At 46.4% G+C, this 16774-nt stretch overlaps 1 protein-coding gene across 1 annotated transcript in view; it reads right to left on the reverse strand.

The window, feature by feature from the left end:
• Window positions 1–583: 583 nt before the first annotated feature.
• The window catches only part of LOC128350630 (cytochrome P450 2J2-like), a 49446-nt gene continuing 33255 nt past the window's right edge, over window positions 584–16774 (reverse strand). The window contains exons 7-9 of the mRNA XM_053309020.1: window positions 14662–14849; window positions 3079–3220; window positions 584–777 (exon numbers count right to left, since the gene is read on the reverse strand). Coding sequence (XP_053164995.1) covers window positions 584–777; window positions 3079–3220; window positions 14662–14849 — 524 coding nt within the window. The remainder of the gene's footprint in view (window positions 778–3078; window positions 3221–14661; window positions 14850–16774) is intronic.

The following is a 16774-nucleotide window of genomic DNA, read 5'->3' on the forward strand; positions in this document are numbered from 1 at the left end:
ACAACAAGGTAAACAACCTGGAGACATTTGCACAAGAGTGCAAGCATGCGATTCCAAGCATCTCGGTGACTTTGTATTGACGACATGATCTTCATGCAGTAGCACACCTATGCTCATTGTGCAAGCGTTTCATTAGTGTGGAAGTCAGCCAGTGTTTGCCAAAGCCACAACACGGTCTGCACAGAGGGAGGCATCAGCTGACCTTGCCAGCAACTTGGGGATGGTTTTTGAAAGGCACAGAGCGAGCAATGTATTATGAACCACCCAGGGTCATTTTTGTCTGGGGTGGTATATAAATGTACTAACTAACTAACTAACCTAAGTAACTAATAAATGTCTAGTTCTAGTTATTGCAAAAAGTCAGTACGGAAGACTTGTGAATAAATAGAAAACTAGGAAGAATGTTAGCTTCCGATGATCGTGACTGAATTGGTAAAAAATGACATTGTGGGTGTGCCTCAGGTTCTGATGGAGCAGAGAAGGACGGAGGGATTCTGAGAAGAACAAGGCAGGCCAGCAGATCATGTGAAAACGAGAGAGACATTTGTGGTAACAAATAAAAAACCCTAATTGTTTTTATAGTTTATGATTTACTGCTGCGGGGAATAGCACAGAGCTTGTAACGCTGAGGATGTATTGTCAGTCCAACTATAGGCTTTTTAATGAGTTCTTCTTTCCTTCCTCCTGGCAACTGGAAGGTGAATGCCCTCAACAGACTGGTGAAGAAGATGAAGACCTCGATCTGTGACAGCTGTTGCCCTGGACACACACGCTTACCTGAGGAGGAAATTAAATGAGAGAAAGGCTATTTAATGAGATAAAGGAAGGTATGTCAGAGATACCATTCAAAGAATCTGAACAACTGAGCTCCTTAGCACTGACTGGTTCGCCCCTTGCCCCTCACTCCAGCTGGCCTCATTCCCAGCAGGAGAATTCCCAGGAGAGAATGTAGAAAACACCCAGCTGACAATGAAGCTGACTGGGAAATGAACTCCAGAGGGTTGCATGGACCCTTCCAGGTGCTGGTCATATCCTCTGCATGAGACATCACACACGGGGGCAGGGAGAGTGGCTGGCATGTGTGAGGGACCACCCAGGAGAGGGGTGAACATGAGTCCACTTTCCCCTAGCTATGCATTGGGGGGGGAGCAGCTGCCATTTCCCCCCATCACTTTTGCACCCAGGCATTGCATTGTCCTGGGTGCAAGAATTCTCGGGGCAAAATGTTGGCAGTCAGTTGGAGACTCATGGTACGCCCTAACCACAAACCTTAGAGATTGTCACACCTTTTTGAAAAACTGCAAAAATTCTCTTTCCCCAAATTCACTGTCTGTGAATGAGGTAGTAAATTGCCAGGGGGTGGGTGGGTTGCTCAATCCTGTTTCCACCCCATTTTTCTTGCCTGGGAAGCAAAGCTATCGCATGGCTAAGTACAGCTAGCACCCCTTGTATGATCCTGCCGTTCCTAGCAATGGTGGGGAGGTGAAATCTCGGGCTGACACTCAGAAAGGAAATTGTATTGAAATACAATACTGTGCCCAGCACATTTTTAAACGTTCTCTTTTACAGGCAAAGGAGTCTGAATCTCTCTTACTCTGATAGTGTCAGGGCCCACAGGGCTTGGGTGGGTCAGGCAGACACGTGCAGTCCTATTGGTGCAACATGAAGGCATTTCCCAGCCTCACCGTTGGCACAGAAATGCCAACAGGGCCTTTCCTCTCTGCCCCTCAGAAGCTGCTTTTAGCTCCATGATTTTAACTCTGTAGGATATTATGCCAAAAAAAAAAAAAAAACCCCACCCTGAACAAACTGTCTTATTATCCCTGAGTTCAAATAGCTAGTCTTTTAAATTTATCCTTTGGTGACTTCACCTTCAAAGCCGTAGTATATTGCTTCATGTTTTACATGAAAATGAGGTAATTGAGTGACTGCTATCAAATTATTTTTTCTTTCTTTTTAAAATATGGGATCCTATCTTATAAGATCTACATTGGTTGCCGATAAGTTTCCAGGCCAAAGACACGGTCTTGGTTATAACCTATAAAGCCCTAAACAGCTTGAGCGCTGGGTATTTCAGAGAACGCCTTCTTCACTGTGAACTACACCGCCCACTGAGATCATCAGGAGAGGTTCATCTGCAGTTGCCACTGGCTCGTCTGATGCCTACCTACTTGGGGACGGGCCTTCTCCATTGCTGCCCCGAGGCTTTGGCATTAGGAATATGTACAAACCTGTTCAGGGGCCCTTTTATGGGCCTCTGAACAGGTTTGAAAGACCGGCGGTTTGGCCAGTTCGAAGGCGGGTGGGATACGTTTAAGGGTGGGGGAGGTACTCTTAGCCCTCCTGCCATGTTTCCCCCACCGGCACTGCATTTTAAAAGGGTCCGGCAGGGTGGCAGTGTACCTCCCTGCCAACCCGTTGCTTCGTTGGACTGGATGTGACCGGAAGTGCCCGGCACGCATGCGCACGTTGGGTGCATGCACATTGGGCTCACTCACTCGCGCGCATGCTGTGTGGGCACGCAACATGCACATGCGTGCCAGGTACTTCCAGTCACTTCCGGTCCGACAAAGCAACGGGGCGGCAGGGAGGTATGCTGCTGCCCCACCAGAACCTTTTAAAGTTCAGCACCAGCCGAATGTGGCGGGAGGGGTAAGAGCATCTTCCGTCGCTGCTAAAGGTATCCCCCCTCCACCTTCAAGTTGCCCCCTGCTGGTTCCGTGCACATCCCTATTTGGAACACGCTCCCTGCAGAAATAGCCTCCCAATCTCTTACAACTTTTTAAAAGGCAGTCAAGATACATTTGTTCACCCAGGCTTTTAATTAGATACTGTTTTAATAGTTTGATAGTTTTTAATAGTTTTAAGTTTTAAATTGTTGTAATGTTTTAACCTTTTTATTTGTTGCTGTTATTGTTTTGTTGTAAACCACCCAGAGACCTGCGTTTTGGGCAGCATACGAATATGATAGATAGATAGATAGATAGATAGATAGATAGATAGATAGATAGATAGATAGATAGATAGATAGACAGACACAACTATTGCTCACAAGTAATTTTAAATGTCCACAATTACCTGCACCAAATGCCAGAAATTCTTCTCTAGCCACAAATTGTCCATCCTTGTCCAAAAAATGATTGGGGTTGAACTCTTCAGGCGTCTCCCATTGCTTGGGGTCAAGGAGAACAGAGCGCAGGTCTGGAGCAATAATGGTCCCCTGCAAGAAGAAAAAAAGCTGAATTTGAATGCATTCAGACAAGCACACTTCACTTTTGTCCCTCACCATCATAGTTCTAGAATGGAGCCTGGAGATAAGGAAAGGCTCCTCCAGCCTCAGTCTAAGTATGATGAATTCCTTTGGAAAGAAATAACCTCTGCATGTTTCCTGTAGTTACATGTTTCATCTTCCTGGAATTGAGTTGAGTAGCAATAGCAATAGCACTTACATTTATATACCGCTCTATAGCTGGAAGCTCTCTAAGCGGTTTACAATGATTTAGCATATTGCCCCGCAACATTCTGGGTACTCATTTTACCGACCTCGGAAAGATGGAAGGCTGAGTCAACCTTGAGCCCCTGGTCAGGATCGAACTTGTAACCTTCTGGTTACAGGGCGGCAGTTTTTTACCACTGCGCCACCAGGGGCTCTTTATGTATGAAATAACAGATGGGAATAACAGTATGGGAATAACAGATGATGAATTTGCATAGCCATTCTTTTAAACAAGGGTGTCATTTGCGGGTGGCCTATGAGGCTCAGGCCTTCAGTGAATGGCTTAGAGCCCCAAATCTCATCAGCAACCACCTTCTCAATGGGCATGGGGGTGGGCAAACAACTCTGCTGTTGCAACCACAATCATTTCTCATCTCTGTCCAGAGGCGTAACCAGGGTGGCGCCTGGGGCACGTGCCCCCCCTGCCCCCCCTATCGTTACGCCTATGTCTGTCTCTCTCTAAAAGATGCTGTGCAAAACAGATGCTTTAGCCCCCAATACAGCACTTGTCTCCTCCAGCTTTGCTTTGGGGAGGAGTCAAGTGTGATTTATTCTTGGGGGCACGTGATTGAGTTTAATCTTCAATAGTGGGCTGTGAACCCAGGCCACAGATATTTTAAGAATTGCCCTTTTTCACAGCTGCAACACATTGAGTCAACACTTTTCAATGAGCTGTCCAACATGACTCCAAGATCACTCTCCTGGTCAGTCACCAACAATTCAGAACACATCAGCATATACTTGGTTGGGGTTTTTCACCCCAATATGCACACTTTACACTTGCCAACACTGAACCACATTTGCCATTTTGTCACCCACTCACCCGGTTTGGAGAGATCCTTTTGGAGCTCCTCACAATCCGTTTTGGATTTCACTACCCGGATTAGTTTGGTATCATCTGCAAATTTGGCCACCTCACTGCTTACCCCAACTTCTAGATCATTTATGAATACATTAAAAAGCACTGGTCCCAGTACAGATCCCTGGGGACCCCACTTCTTACTTCCCTCCATTGTGAAAACTCTCCATTTATACCTACCCTCTGTTTCCTGTCCTTGAACCAGTTAGCAATCCACACATGTACTTGTCCCCTTATCCCATGACTGCTAAGTTTTCTCAGGAGTCTTTGATGATGAACCTTGTTGAAAGCTTTTTGGAAGTCCAGGTATACTATGTCAACTGTATCACCTTTATCCACACACTTGTTGACACTCTCAAAGAATTTCAAAAGGTTCATGACGTGAGGCAAGATTTACTTTTGCATAAGCCATGCTGGTTCTCTCCCAGCAGGGCCTGTTTTTCTATGTGCTTTATAATTTTATCTTTGAGGATGCTTTTCATCAATTTGCCTGGAACAGATGTTAAGCTAACTGGCCTGTAATTTCCTGGATCACACCTAGATCCCTAAAATTGGTACAGAGCCTGATTGCAGGGATAAGGTATATATTTTAGCAAGGAGATCGGCAGTTTCACATATGAGTTAGAACATCTATATATATAATTCTGCTGGGTGTGCCTTGGAATGTGCGTCTCAGTGCCAAGCTGATTGGCTGGGCAGCGGCCGTGCCTGAATGGCTGAGGCACACCCAGGATGATTGTTTGGCACGGCGGGTCTGGCCACAGAGGCCAGAGGTGGCGGCGGGCCCAGCCTGGACATGGAGGCAAGGCCCATGAAGGGGGGGAGTTGGGGGGGCAGAAGTGGCAGTGGGGAGGCGAGGCGGCTGGGCCCAGAAGCGGAGACTGGGGTAGAAGGTGGGGGGGAGGTAACCGCCGGCCCCAAAGAGCGCACAGATGTTCTGTGCGGGGTCGGCTAATAAGAACTTAAGAACATAAGAACAGCCCTGCTGGATCAGGCCCAAGGCCCATCTTGTCCAACATCCTGTTTCACACAGTGGCCCACCAGATACCTCTGCAAACCACAGGCAGGAGTTGAGGGCATGCCCTCTCTCCTGCTGTTACTCCCCTGTACTCAGAGGCATCCTGCCTTTGAGGCTGGAGGTGGCCTATAGCCCTCCAACTAGTAGCCGTTGATAGTGCTCTCCTCCATGAAGTTATCCAAACCCCTCTTAAAACCATCCAGGTTGTTGGCTGTCACCATATCTTGTGGTAGAGAATTCCACAAGTTGATTATGCATTGTGTGAAAAAGTACTTCTGTTTGTTGGTCCTAGATTTCCTGGCAATCAGTTTCATGGGATGACCCCTAGTTCTAGTGTTATGTGAGAGGGAGAAGAATTTCTCTTTCTCCACACCATGCATGATTCTATAGACCTCTATCATGCCTCCCCGGAGTCATCTTTTTTTTTTTTTTTTTTTGTAAACAAAAACGCCCCAGGTGTTGTAGCCTTGCCTCATAAGAAAGGTGCTCTAGGCCCCTGATCATCTTGGTTGCCCTCTTCTGTTACTTTTTCAGTTCTACAATGTCCTTTTTGAGATGTGGTGACCAGAATTGTACGCAGTACTCGAGGTGTGGCCACACCATAGTTTTGTATAAGGGCATTATAATATTAGCTGTTTTATTTTCATTTGCCTTCTTAATGATCCCTAGCATGGAATTGGCCTTTTTCACAGCTGCCGCACATCAAGTTGACAATTTCAACGAGCTGTCCACCACGACCCCAAGATCCCTCTCCTGGTCAGTCACCGACAGCTCAGATACCATCAGCGTATACTTGAAGTTGGGGTTCTTCGTCCCAATGTGCATCACTTTACACTTGCCAGCACTGAACCGCACTTGCCATGTTGTTGCCCACTCACCCAGTTTGGAGAGATCCTTTTGGAGCTCCTCACAATCCATTTCGGATTTCACTACCCTAAAGAGTATCATCTGCAAATTTGGCAACCTCACTGCAGTGCTTACCCCTACTTCTAGATCATTTATGAATAAATTACAAGTACAAATCCCAGTACAAATCCCTGGGGGACCCCACTTCTTACTTCATTGTGAAAACTCTCCATTTATACCTACCCTTTGTTTCCTGTCTTTCAACCAGTTAGCAATCCACACATTCACTTGTTCCTTTATCCCATGACCACTAAGTTTCCTCAGGAGTCTGATGAGGAACTTTGTCAAAAGCTTTTTGGAAGTCCAAGTATACTATGTCAACTGGATCACCTTGATCCACACACTTGTTGACACTCTCAAAGAACTCCAAAAGGTTTATGATGTAAGATTTACTTTTGCGGAAGCCATGTTTGTTCACTCCCAGCAGGGCCTGTTCTTCTATGTGCTTTAAAATTTTATCCTTGAGGATGCTTTCCATCAATTTGCCTGGAATGGAGATTAAGCTAACCGGCCTGTTATTTCCCGGAAAACCCCTGGATCCCTTTTTGAAAATTGGTGTTACATTTACTACTTTCCAGTCCTCCAGTACAGATCCCGATTTCAGGGATAAGTTATCTTTTTTAGCACAGAGATTGGCAATTTCACATTTGAGTTCTTTGAGGACTCCTGGATGGATGCCATCCGGCCCTGGCGATTTGCTAGTTTTCATTGTTTCCAGATAGTTTAGAACATCATCTCTTGTCACTTCTATCTGACTCAGTTCTTTAGCCTCCATCCCTAAAAAGCCTGGTTCAGGAAGAGGTATATTGCTCAGTATCCTCTGCCATGAAGACGGACGCAAAGAACTCATTTAGCTTCTCTGCAACCTCCAGATCCTCCTTAATAATCCTGTTCACTCCTTCATTGTCTAATGGTCCAACCGCCTCTCTGGCAGGTTTCCTGCTTCTGATGTATTTAAAGAAGTTTTTGTTATTCCCCTTGATACTTTTGGCTAAATGTTCCTCAAACTCTCTTTTCGCCTCCCTTATTGTCACCTTGCATTTCTTTTGCCAGAGTTTGTGTTCCTTTCTGTTCTCCTTATTTGGTCAGGCCTTCCGATTTTGGAAGGAAGTCTTCTTTATGGCTTCCTTGGCAGTACCTGTTAGCCATGCTGTCATCCTCCTGGAGTTGTTGATACCTTTCTTCCTTTTAGGTATACATTCTAACTAGGCTTCTAATATTGTGCTTTTGAGTAAACTCCATGCATTCTGGAGTGAAGTGTCTCTCCTGGTTTCCCCTTTCAGTTTTCTTTTCACCGAACTCCTCATTCTGGAGAAGTTTCCTCTTCTGAAATTCAAAGTGTCTCTGTTATACTTCCTTGGTGATTCTCTCCCCACAAGTATGCTGAATTTGATCGCACTATGGTCACTGTTCCCTAAAGGGTCGATGGCACTGACATCACACCAGGTCCTGGGTGCCACTCAGGATTAAGTCCAAGGTCGCTTTCTCTCTGGTCGGTTCCAAGACCAACTGTTATAGGGCACAGTCATTCAGCGTATCTAGAATAGGGATGTGCAAAAAATTTCAGGCACAGAACCATCTGTGCCCGAAACGAACAATTTCGGGTGATTCGGGGCCGAACCAAATCACCCCCGATGTCCCCTGATATTTTTCGGGCACGAGCCGAATCACCCGAATTTCGGACCCGAAAAATTTGGGTGATTCAGTTGATGGTTGATTTTTGGCGATTTTTTTAAGTTTTAGTGACTTTGGGGCAGTTCGGGGGCATATCATGGGATCTGGGCAAAAGGAGTGGGGTGGGGTGGTAGTGCCTAATGGGTGGAGGCTACCACCCCAATTTCAGGGGGATTGGGCAGAGGGCTGGTTTTTTGGGAATATTTGAAGTTTGGGTGTCTTTGGGGCAGATTGGGGTCAGTAAGTGGATCTGCCCCAAAGGAGTGGGGTGGGCTGGTAGATAGTGCCTAATGGGTGGAGGCTACCACCCATCCCCAATTTCAGAGTGATTGGGCAGAGGGGTGAATTTTGGTGAATTTATGAGGTTTGTCTTCATAAGGTGAAGTGTGCTAAATTGATTACTTCCTCATATTCATAGTAAGTGTGAAAAAGTGAAAGTGGGGTCATGAGAGTTGTTTAATTGAAAAAAATCTCATTTGCTATGATAGAATGAGAATTCACACCTCAGAAGTTTTTTCAGCCCTCTGCCCAATCCCCCTGAAATTGGGGTGGTAGCCTCCACCCATTAGGCACTACCACCCCACCCCACTCCTTTGGGGCAGATCCACTTTCTGCCCCCAAACTGCCCCAAAGTCACTAAAACTTCAAAAATTCTCAAAAAATCAGCCCTTTGTCCAATCCCCCTGAAATTGGGGTGGTAGCCTCCACCCACTAGGCACTACCACCCCACCCCACTATTCTGCCCCAGGCCCCACTTTCTGCCCCAATCTGCCCCAAAGACATGAAATTTTCAGAAATTTCCCAAAAATCAGCCCTTTGCCCAATCCCCCTGAAATTGGGGTGGTAGCCTGCACCCATTAGGCACTACCACCCCACCCCACTCCTTTTGCCCAGATCCCATGCTATGCCCCCAAACTGCCCCAAAGTCACTAAAACTTAAAAAATTCACCAAAAATCAGCCCTTTGCCCAATACCACTGAAATTGGGGTGGTAGACTCCACCCATTGGGAGTCAAGGGTGATTCGGGTGACCCAGATTCGGGCTCAAAACAGAACAGGGGTGATTCGGTTCAGGTCCGAGCCGAATCACCCGAAAACCCGAATTGCACACCCCTAATCTAGAAATTTGGCCTCTTTGGCATTACCCGACTGTGAATTTACCCAGTCTATGTGTGGGTAATTGAAGTCACCCATTTTTACTGCCCTGACTCTCCTTGACACCTCCCTGATTTCTTCCTGCAACTCCCAGTCACTGTCAGCGTTTTGATCCGGAAGGCGATAGCATGTTCCCAGTAGCACATTTCCTTTCAGTCTTTGTATTGTCACCCACAGGGTTTCTGTGGAGGACTCCAGTCCACCTGGGTTTTTCTAGATTGTTAGATTCTTTCCTGTTTTTAACATACCATGCTACTCCATCTCCAAGGTACCCTTCCCTGTCCTTTCTATAGAGTTTATATTCAGGGATAACAGTGGTTCTCACTGTTCCACCATGTTTCTGTTATGCCCACTATCTCTATTTCTTCGTTAGCAACCAAGCACTCCATTTCGCCCATCTTGGCTCGGAGGCTTCTGGCATTGGCATATAAGCCAATGCTGAATCTCTTACCTGGTGTGTGCTATCTTTCTTTTGACTCTTTGACCAGCTGGCACAGCCTTCTGACTGTTCTTTATGCAGTTCTGCTCTGTCCTCTTTTATTTTATCTGAATCCTTTGCACCCCTGCACTTTACAGGATGGCATTTGCTGAACCAGATACTGTCCAGCTTCTGTCGGCTATTCCCCAGGCATCATTTTAAAAGCTGCTCTGCAACCTTTTTGATTTTAAGTGCCAGCAGTCTTGTTTCATCTTGGTTCAAGTGGATAGAAAGAAAGTCTTCTCCCTCTCACATAACTCTAGAACTAGGGGCTGTCCCATGAAATTGATTGCCAGGAAATCTAGGACCAACAAATGGAAGTACTTTTTCACACAACGCACAATCAACTTGTGGAATTGTCTGCCACAGGATGTGGTGACAGCCAACAACCTGGTTAACTTTAAGAGGGGTATGGATAACTTCATGGAGGAGAGGTCTATCATCAGCTACTAGTTGGAGGTCTATAGGCCACCTCCAGCCTCAAAGGCAGGATGCCTCTGAGTACCAGTTGCAGGGGAATAAAGCAAAAGAGAGGGCATGCCCTCAACTCCTGCCTTCCAGCAGCATCTGGTGGGCCACTGTTTGATAAAGGATGCTGAACTAGATGGGCCTTGGGCCTGATCCAGCAGGGCTGTTCTTATGTTCTTATAAGGATGATGAGAGTGATCTGGCTGAGCTAGTAACAACCCAATCACCTCCATTGCCACAGGAAGATCTTCTTTCCTGACAGGGCAGGACCTCCCCGCTAATTCCACCTTGGCCACCACCTGTGGCTGTGCTGCAGGTATACCCACCTCCCAAAAGGTGAGCCTTCGTGCAATGATGATAACTTGGGGATTAGTCCCCACGACTGTCGCCCACAACCAGCATCGCCCCTCCCTCTGCCTGTCAATCTGCTCTGGGCTCTGCCTCGCACCCTCCTGAACACTTTGGCGTGTTTTTAAATTCAAGCCCTAAACTCTGATGGGGGGAGAAGAAGTGTTAAGGCATGTATTTTAAAAAGAGGTGTGGGGTCAGGGGTGGTCTATTTATGCTGTGTGTGCCTCACATAGTACAATCTATATAGCATTGTAGTGCACACACAGAAGCTAGGAAAATTAACCCCTTCCCCCAATAAAGCAGGAGGGGAGGGAGCAACAATGGGGTAAATCTAAAGAAATGGAAGGGGATTACTGTGGCCTGTCTCCTAACCCAACCCTCTTGTCTTGCAGTCCTACATACCTGGCTAGTACTTCCACAAACTAAGCCCTATTTAAAGAAATCTAACCTGTCTAAGGTTGGGGGTGCTTACCTTCTGGAGACTGGCACGTGCTACTGGAGTCTGGCAAGGTGCCACTCTCGGAGGCACTCAGGCCGAGCAGACACTATAGGTCTCCTGGGGGTAGGGTAGGTGGGTGCCAGGCATATGGACAACCACCTAACCATTCAAAAAAATCAAAAATGAAAAAGGCACACAGCAACAGCAAAGGTGGTGCAACTTAGGGCTGCAAAAGAAAAAAAAATGTCTCAGCATAGCACCCCAGTTATTAAAGTCACTGGGGGCTGTGCACAAATAGGAAAAAAAATCCACAGCAGCACCCAGTTAAAGCCACTGGGGCTGCTGTAACAATTTAAAAAATAGTGAATAAAATAAAAAGCAGTTGGCACTAGGGATGTGCAAAAAATTTCGGGCACAGAACGATCTGTGCCCGAAATGAACAATTTCGGGAGATTCGGGGCCGAACCGAATCACCCCTGATGTCCCCCGATATTTTTCGGGCACGAGCCGAATCACCCGAATTTCGGGCACGAAAAATTCGGGTGATTCGGTTCACAGTTGAGTTTTGGTGAATTTTTAAAGTTTTAGTGACTTTGGGGCAGTTCGGGGGCATAGCATGGGATCTGGGCAAAAGGTGTGGGGTGGGGTGGTAGTGCCTAATGGGTGCAGACTACCACCCCAATTTCAGGGGGATTGGGCCAAGGGCTGATTTTTGGTAAATTTCTGAAAATTTCATGTCTTTGGGGCAGATTGGGGCATATTGGGGCAGAAAGTGGGGCCTGGGGCAGAATAGTGGGGTGGGGTGGTAGTGCCTAATGGGTGGAGGCTACCACCCCAATTTCAGGGGGTTTGGACAAAGGGCTGATTTTTTGAGAATTTTTGAAGTTTTAGCGACTTTGGGGCAGTTTGGGGGCAGAAAGTGGATCTGCCCCAAAATAGTGGGGTGGGGTGGTAGTGCCTAATGGGCGGAGGCTACCAACCCCATTTCAGGGGGATTGGGTAGAGGGCTGATTTTTTGAGAATTTTTGAAGTTTGGGTGTCTTTGGGGCAGATTGGGGGCAGAAAGTGGATCTGCCCCAAAGGAGTGGGGTTGGCTGGTAGATAGTGCCTAATGGCTGGAGGCTACCACCCATCCCCAATTTAAGAGTGATTGGGCAGAGGGGGGAATTTTGGTGAATTTATTTTTATGAGGTTTGTCTTCATAAGGTGAAGTGTGCTAAATTGATTACTTCCTCATATTATTCATAGTAAAGGAAAGTGTGAAAAAGTGAAAGTGGGGTCATGAGAGTTGTTTAATTGAAAAATATCTCATTTGCTATGATAGAATGAGAATTCACACCTCAGAAGTTTTTTCTGAGGTGTGAATTCTCATTCTATCATAGCAAATGAGATTTTTTTCAATTAAACAACTCTCATGACGCGACTTTCACTTTTTCACACTTTCCTTTACTATGAATAATATGAGGAAGTAATCAGTTTAGCACACTTCACCTTATGAAGACAAACCTCATACAAATAAATTCACCATAGTTCACCCCTCTGCCCAATCACTCTTAAATTGGGGATGGGTGGTAGCCTCCAGCCATTAGGCACTATCTACCAGCCCACCCCACTCCTTTGGGGCAGATCCACTTTCTGCCCCCAATCTGCCCCAAAGACACCCAAACTTCAAAAATTCTCAAAAAATCAGCCCTCTGCCCAATCCCCCTGAAATGGGGGTGGTAGCCTCCACCCATTAGGCACTACCACCCAACCCCACTATTTTGGGGCAGATCCACTTTCTGCCCCAAAACTGCCCCAAAGTCATTAAAACTTCAAAAATTCTCAAAAAATCAGCCCTTTGTCCAAACCCCCTGAAATTGGGGTGGTAGCCTCCACCCATTAGGCACTACCACCCCACTCCACTATTCTGCCCCAGGCCCCACTTTCTGCCCCAATATGCCCCAATCTGCCCCAAAGACATGAAATTTTCAGAAATTTACCAAAAATCAGCTCTTGGCCCAATCCCCCTGAAATTGGGGTGGTAGTCTGCACCCATTAGGCACTACCACCCCACCCCACTCCTTTTGCCCAGATCCCATGCTATGCCCCCGAACTGCCCCAAAGTCACTAAAACTTTAAAAATTCACCAAAAATCAGGATTTTGCCCAATCCCCCTGAAATTGGGGTGGTAGACTCTACCCATTGGGCACTACCACCGCAACCCAAAATTTTGCCCCTGGGCCCCTTTTTACCCCCCCGAATCGATTCGGATTCAGATTCGGATTAAATCCGAATCCAAACCGAATCAAGGGCGATTCGGGTGACCCAGATTCAGGCACAAAACAGAACAGGGGTGATTCGGTTCAGGTCCGAGCCGAATCACCTGAAATCCCGAATTGCACACCCCTAGTTGGCACTGCAAAGAAAAAGAGATAAGCCACAGGCACTCACTGTCTCTCTCTCTACACTGGCAGGCCCCAGTCCACCAATCTCTCTGTGTGCTGCTGATCCTTCCTCCTCTGAAAGGCACACTATAAGAAAGAGCTCTCTGGCCTCCCAGTCCCTTAAATACATTTTGAAATTCCCTCTTTTGCCCCCCCCTCAGCCAATGGGGTTCCAGTTGCCCATGACAACACTTGATTTGAATCATAACAAGCCAAACAAGAAACAAGGAGACTGCAAGGCAATCTGAAGACAGTGCCAGAAAACCAAACAGGCCTCCAAAATGGTGCTCAAAACACAGGAAACATTTCAAGTCGAAATTTGGTTGTTTTGTTTCAAGCTCATAACAGGCCCTTTATTCCGAGGGTAATTTGTTTTGAGCTTGAAACGTTTCAAGCTCAAAATGTTTTGCACATCCCTAATAGCCATTTCTTCTTCAATCACAAAGACGATTCCTGCAGACTCCACTGCTACGTCCCACAGAGTTTTCATCAATCAATAGAACACACTTCTACAACAGTTCCATCAAATTCCCTGTTCTGAGGATTTTCTCTTATTCTTTGTAGGCTTCTAAATGTTATGGAATGTACTATAAGCAGCAAAGTATGTACACATAGACAAGGAAAATTCACAGGTGTGTTTTGTAGTTGTGCATGCCACATGTGCAAATTAAACTCACATGCCATTGTTAAAAAACATGGGATGCTGCCTAATACCAAGTCAGACCTTTGGGCCATTTAGCTCAGTATTGTCTACACTGTCTGGCAGCGGCTCTCCAAGGCTACAGGCAGGGGTCTTTTCCAGCCTTACCTGAAGATGCCAGGGAGTGAACCTGGAACCTTCTGCATGCAAGCAGATGTTCTGCCACTGAGCTATGGCTCCATCCCATAAGTGAAATATCTTACAGCAGACAGTGTTCACATGTAGTCACCCATCCAAATATAAATCAGGGTGGACCTGAATATTCCTTGTAAAAAGCCCCAGTTAAATGTACTGCTTAGATCTATCCAATCACCAAAAGCCATACAATACATGCATAAAGGAGTGAGTACATAAGGGGAATGACGCCTTAAGCCCTGTGCAATGTGATAACTAGCCTCCACCTGTCCACCTGCCTCCCTTCCTGCCTTCTTCCCTGTCGCCATCAGTGGCAAACAGCCAGTGCATGTGCTAATGACAGCACTGCCTGGCATGTCTCTCCAGTGGGCAGGCTGGCAGCTGTGGAGGTAGGCAGTCTACAGCTTCCCTGGTCCTGTTCCCATTGGGTGGCCCATGTTCACTGCACACAGTTGCCCAGTGGTAGATCCTGCCCTGGCCCTTACCCTCTTAAAGTGCCACCCTGTGATGCTTATTGCTTTGGGATACAGGAGTACAGCCATATCAAGCTTCTATACCTTGGGGATGTGAACACCAAGCATGTTCACATCTTTTGTAGTTTGCCTGGGAATCCCAAATAATAAGATGTATTGGGAACGCTGGATCTCATGAATGATTGCATTCGTGTAGGGCACTTTCTTCCTATCTTGATAGCAGATTATGCGCGAGGAACAAAACACATCATCTATCTCCTTCTGGACCTTATCTATGGAAAATTGTGGGGAAAGAAACTTTATTTTGGACATCACATTTATCTCAGAAAAGTCAAGCAATCTTTGAGGGAAAGTTATCCCATGTGGTTCCATTGAAGAGACCTGAATAACTATTGAACTGTATTTGTGGGATGAAGGCTCTTGGCACCTTAAGGGAAACTCATTGGTACATGTTGGCAGTACACGGAAAATAAGAAAATTAACTCAAGCCAAAAGGAACTATAGGTGCATCAAGAGACAGGAGAAGTGAACAAACAAAGTCAGACAATTGGTTCAATTGGTTCACCATGGCCAATATTGTCTATGCTGACAGGCGGTGGATGTCTGAGATTTCAGACAAGGGGTCTTTCCAGCCATATCCAGTTCATCCGACAGTTTTGCTGTATTGCCCTGACTGTACATGGCTGAGTCAGCCACTTGAGTATTTTATAACTTCTATATGTTCTTTGGGGATAAACATCTTTTTGGTGACTTTTTTTTAAAGCTCTCCATCCCCCATCCCTTGAGGGAGGGCCCTAAGTCCATGGTAAAGCACCTGCTTTGCATGAAAGCGGCAGCGGGGGGCGGGGCGGGAGAGTCCCAGGTGTGATCCCTGGCATTTCCAAGCAGGACTGGGAAATGATTTCTGTCTGAAAGGCTGGAGAGCCATTGCCAATCGATTCTGACAAGATGGACCAGCGCTCTGACTCACTATAAGGCAGCTCACTCTGTTCCTTTCCCTTGGTATCTCCTACACGTTCCCCCTTCTATCCCCCTTTCTCTCACTACATTTGCTCAACATTCACCTATTCTGGCATCTTTCTCCCTCTGTGAGCCTCTTCTCACATCCACAGATTCCTGGGTAGGACAGGGTTAACTCAGGGATCTGTGGGCATCTGGGGAGCCAGGAGTCATCCCGACCCAGCAGCTCTGAACCCATGTAGCCCTCATCTGCTACCCCTAACCCTGGTTAAAAGTTAGATAGGCAGGAAACAGAGCCTATCCTACTTTCGCTCCTGTTTGTCTGCACTGCCACACATCTTTAAAATACTCCCGGCTAGCTGGCAGCCAAGCTTACCAGAGAGTCCTGTGTCTTGTTGGGCCAGGGAGAGGAGAGCTGCTGCAGTGCTAAGGGCTGCCTCTCCACTGCATTGTGGTATACATGTAGACCCCTGCTTCCAATCTCAACAATGGAGAATGCTGCTGCTGCAGCATGTGTGTGGGTGTGTGCACATGGCAAAGCCCAAAGGAGGCTCTGGTCATCTGGGAGGCATTAGGATGGTCATGAGAATGAGCCCTCTATCTCCCTTGGCCATGCTGCATTTTCGCCCTCAAATACCTCCCCTTTTCTTATTTTTTAAGCCACTTCACTATCCTCATTGAAGCCCCTCTTCAAGGCCCCACTTCTTCAGTAAAGCTTTTCTCGAACTACCTAGTGATGACAGTTTTCATACACTATGTTAAAAATAATGCTTGTGAAAAAGTTGAGTTCCGCATCTTCCTAAATTGCCAGCCATAAACTCATTTACTACCCCCTGCTAACTGAGCAAAGAGACACCTTTGAAAAAAGGATCGATCCTCTCTGCAGTAAGCAGGGGGAGAGCAACTGGCCCTATTCAGCCTTAGCACATTATCCTTCCAGTGGCTGTTCCTGGTGTCAGCCTTGTGCTTCTTGTTAGACTGTGAGTCCCTTTACCATCTTATCGTTATTTTTTTTTTAATGTAAAGTGCTTTGAGATTTGTTGTTGTTGTTGAAAAGCAGTATATAAATAATAGTAGTAATAGTAATACAGGAGGTCCCCATTTTTCACAGGGGTTACGTTCTCAGCTACCACCATGGATGCTCAAGATAATTGAAACCCTGAGGACCTACTGGGTTTTGAAGAACACATAACCCTATCATTCCCAAAGACTCAAGTTGTCAGTCATCGTGCTTTCA

The sequence above is a fragment of the Hemicordylus capensis genome, chromosome 3, assembly GCF_027244095.1.
Source record: "Hemicordylus capensis ecotype Gifberg chromosome 3, rHemCap1.1.pri, whole genome shotgun sequence".
Classification (NCBI taxonomy): Eukaryota; Metazoa; Chordata; class Lepidosauria; order Squamata; family Cordylidae; genus Hemicordylus; species Hemicordylus capensis.